The sequence below is a fragment of the Monopterus albus genome, unplaced genomic scaffold (genome assembly GCF_001952655.1).
Source record: "Monopterus albus unplaced genomic scaffold, M_albus_1.0 scaffold34.1, whole genome shotgun sequence".
NCBI classification, from domain to species: Eukaryota; Metazoa; Chordata; class Actinopteri; order Synbranchiformes; family Synbranchidae; genus Monopterus; species Monopterus albus.
In genome coordinates this window covers 5,957,664-5,961,462 of record NW_018127914.1, presented here as the reverse complement: position 1 = coordinate 5,961,462, position 3,799 = coordinate 5,957,664, and the positions used below count along the sequence as shown (strand labels likewise).

The following is a 3,799-nucleotide window of genomic DNA, read 5'->3' as shown; positions in this document are numbered from 1 at the left end:
TACCAGGGTCAAGTAAGACTCTGCACGACCCGACTCTACATATTTAACACATGAGAATTTAAAGTGCTTTTTATTTATATCAAAAAATCCTTCTGGCATGAAGAATGGATAATCCCTGTGCAGCTCTGCCTGGGTCTGCTGTGCTGGAAAACAGGAATCATTCATTCATTCATTTTCTACCGCTTAATCCCTGAACGGGGTCACGGGAGGGGCCGGAGCCAATCCCGGCCAGCAATCAGTCAAAGGCGGGGTACACCCTGGACAGGTCGCCAATCCATCGCAGGGCTAAACAGGAATCAGTTATCTTGAATTTGTTTCAAGCTTAATGATTGGTGTACTTTGCACTACTGTTATGAGATGATCAGAAAATTTAGGCAGTATGAAATATTGGTAAATTCTGTCATGATTTCAGTAGAGTAAGATATAATCTCCAAGGTTTGCATTTCAAGAGATTATATCAGTGACATTTGAAAATAACTTTGCTGAGAGTTGCCTTTCTACAACTATAATCAGTTTGCATCATGTTACATGTGATTACTGTCAGTTCAAATGAGGAGGTAAAATGGATGAAAGCTTAGATATTTGCTAATAGTCTAGAATGTCTGATTTAGTGTAATTATCTGATTTAAAACTATTTAAATGAATAATTCATGCGCATGACAGGCTGAATTTCCCTCTGTTACTGAGAATCATCAGAAGACACCAGATTGTCCCCTTACTTTCTCAGGGATTTGATCAGTACAACACCACCTAACAGACAACAAGAGAAGAAAATAATGTTATGTGATAATTAGAAGATATTTGGGAAAAACCTAACAGTGGAGGAAAAAAACTGCCCATATTTTTCTTATATTAGTTTCCGAACAGTTGTGGTTTGAGGTTGGAAAACAGCACAATGTCCTCACTTTGATTAATGTTGACTAATGACACTTTACATGTAGATTATTATTATGTTATGTTTGAATCAGTACATCTAGATGTTCATGTCCTGTTTGTCTGACATTACAGTGCTTGAGTATTTATCGTGTATGTGTGTAATAAATTGAGCTATCGACTGCCACTATCAGTCTGCACTGTGACAACACAATAGGCCTAAATGCACAATAGCCTATACTTAACTTCGTCTGATGACACTTTCTCTGCCTGTGATACTAAGTCAGTGGCTGATGCTTTTATTACATTTTGCAAAGCTGGCTTTCATAACACCCAGCGCATAGCTACTGCTGTATATGCTATGTACTTTTTGTATGCTTGCTGTCAGATCACAGACTGCTTTGAGAGTAAATAGCAGTATTGATGGCCGCTATTTTATTAATACAAAGTTTATAGTGTAAACCTAGCTTTTCTATGAGCCAGTGCACAGCCATTGCTCTGTGTGTGTGTGTGTGTGTATTTAGCCTAATGGTTACTATTATTAGTTATTATTCCTTTCAAAGACAAGTATGGTACTGTATGTTCATCAGAGTACACAGCATATTTGAATAATCGTGTAAGAAAACGTGCACAACAAATTTTATTGTAGGTATATGAAGCCCCACGGCTATATGGATACATCCTGGTTGGTAACCCTAGACCATACATGTATTATAAATAATAATACATGCTGTAGAACAGATGGTTATTTGTAATTTCACTGGGCCGGTTTTTTTTTTTTTAATCGCTGCGTCCAGTCTGCCAAAGAAGTAAACCAATGACGTAGCTGATCGTCATCAACACTCGCCCCAGCCAGTGCCTCTCAAAACTAAAGGGAACAAAAAAAAAAAAAAAAGAATTGGAACCACGCAACATCCATGACTGGAGTAGCTGGTTTTTCAACTTGTTTAATGAGACTCCGTGGCACTGTGACTGTAGCTGTAGGTTAACGAACCAGCACATTTAAAAGCAAAGAGTGACAACCAGCTAAAAACGAACTGCGAATTTAGCTAACATTAACAGAAGAAGCTAACAATAATAAGCCAACTTGGCGCGTTTGTGGATGAAGGGCATTATTTACTTCTACCGATGAACAAAATGGACTGCGGTGCCACTGACGTGCCCTCTTATGACTCTTCAGGTAGTCAGACTAACGATGTCATTTCAAAGTGTAGACGAGGAGGCAGAGATGTTGGACTGTGTTGTAGTTTACCGCTAATAACGGCTAAGTTAGCTTACAGCTTAAATTTAGTGGCATTTTAAGGTGGTTAGTAATCAGTGGTTGAAGGTAGCAGGTAAGTTACTGCGTCATAGTACACTTATGTGGGCCTTTTAAAATGTTATTTTCTTTTATTTCCATTTTATTTTACTTTATACTTCACGACATTTCTGGAAAGGAAAATTTAAACAATTGTGACATTGCAGATGATTATTTACAAGACATGTATGATCAGCTAACATATAAGTACAGGTAAAACTACCAGCATTATAAAAAACGTTATTTAATTCAGCTCCATCTCAACTAGTTAAAACATAAAGATTTTACCCACTTGTTAATGCATCAGTAGTGATTTGACATCATAATACATGTAATATTTCTCACTCCAGAGTCCAATGACATGCAGCTTAGGTTGACTGGCGACTTTAAATTGTTGGTGTGAGTGTGTGTGGTCGTTTGTCTACCTGTCAGCCCTGTTATAGACCAGCGACCTGCCCAGGTTGAATCCCGCCTCTCGGCCAAAGTCAGCTGGGATTGGCTCCAGCTCCCCCGTGACCCTCTCGGGATAAGCAGTGTAGATACAGTAATGGATAGAATAAAAAAATTTCTGAAAGGTGCCATTTTACATAATGAGTACTTTTACTTTGGTTATATTTAAGTACATTTGCTTCTAATACACCTTTGCATCTACATGTGTATAATTATAACTTTCTCAACTTGTAAAGATTGTTCTCAATACTTTTACTTTAATCATTTGAATATGTTATTTCTTGTTTTAAAAGCCGAAGAAAACTAAAATGAACTACATTAAAGAAAGTTTTTGTATATAATAATTATTATACAATAACATTTTCAGTTACACTGATTAGTTAAATAATGACAGTCTTAACATGTCTATGATTTTTTAAAATTGTAGACGTCTGTTTTTCAGACTCCAAACATTTGTGAACGTGTAGTTATGTATATATTAGTATACCGTTTCTGAGTACTCATAGTAAAATACATTACATAAAGAGGCAGGAGATGTGGTGTTTACTTGTATTTTTCTTCTTGTATCTCTGATCAGGAAAGGAAAGCTTGAGCTCTGACAATGACGTGCCTCTCTCAAAACTCCTGACAAGGCCACACGGTGATTTGCTTTTTGATTATTTATTTATTTTTTTAAATCTTCCAAGACTCCTCATTAGTGAAGAGAGACGCACACAGCTTAACCTTCAGCGTCAACACTAAACAGCTGAAACACACAACGTCTACAGTGTTGTGGCAGTTTAAGTTAAATATTTTCAACTTGATATGTTATGGCCTATGAAAGCAAAGCATACTAAATTTGTACATTTATATCTCCTCTTATTGTAGCTGCTGAAGACTCCTCAGATGATGAGCCACAGCTAAATATGAAAACAACCTCAACACCTGCAAATAAACCTGAGAAAAAAGAAAATGCATCATCCAGGTCTAATGGCACAAATAAGATTGCAGGTGCTTACAGCAGCATATGTCATTAACTATATTTCTGCCATGTTTTGTGATTTGTGTTTATATTGAATAGTTTAAAATTTTTGCTTTATGTAACACAGATGCTAGCTTTCACAAGGGCCCTCTGATTAAGATAGCCAGAGTGTCTTCCCAAGATGTAAAGAAGCCTTTGCTGATTTCTCCAACAAAATC

The 3,799-nt window shown here is 36.8% G+C and overlaps 1 protein-coding gene across 8 annotated transcripts in view; it reads left to right on the top strand.

Annotated features, from left to right (window-relative positions):
- The first annotated feature begins 1,700 nt into the window (after positions 1-1,700).
- Positions 1,701-3,799, top strand: part of LOC109958573 (nucleolin 2-like) — a 4,680-nt gene continuing 2,581 nt past the window's right edge. For 5 of the 8 annotated variants that reach the window (XM_020597308.1, XM_020597307.1, XM_020597305.1 and 2 more), the window contains exons 1-4: positions 1,703-2,053; positions 3,198-3,260; positions 3,488-3,610; positions 3,709-3,777. In XM_020597308.1, coding sequence (XP_020452964.1) covers positions 2,002-2,053; positions 3,198-3,260; positions 3,488-3,610; positions 3,709-3,777 — 307 coding nt within the window. In that variant the 5' untranslated portion in view covers positions 1,703-2,001. Of the gene's footprint in view, positions 2,054-2,078; positions 2,208-2,602; positions 2,746-3,197; positions 3,261-3,487; positions 3,611-3,708; positions 3,778-3,799 lie in introns of those variants that run through there. The other 3 variants (XM_020597306.1, XM_020597303.1, XM_020597309.1) reach the window with 3 other exon arrangements.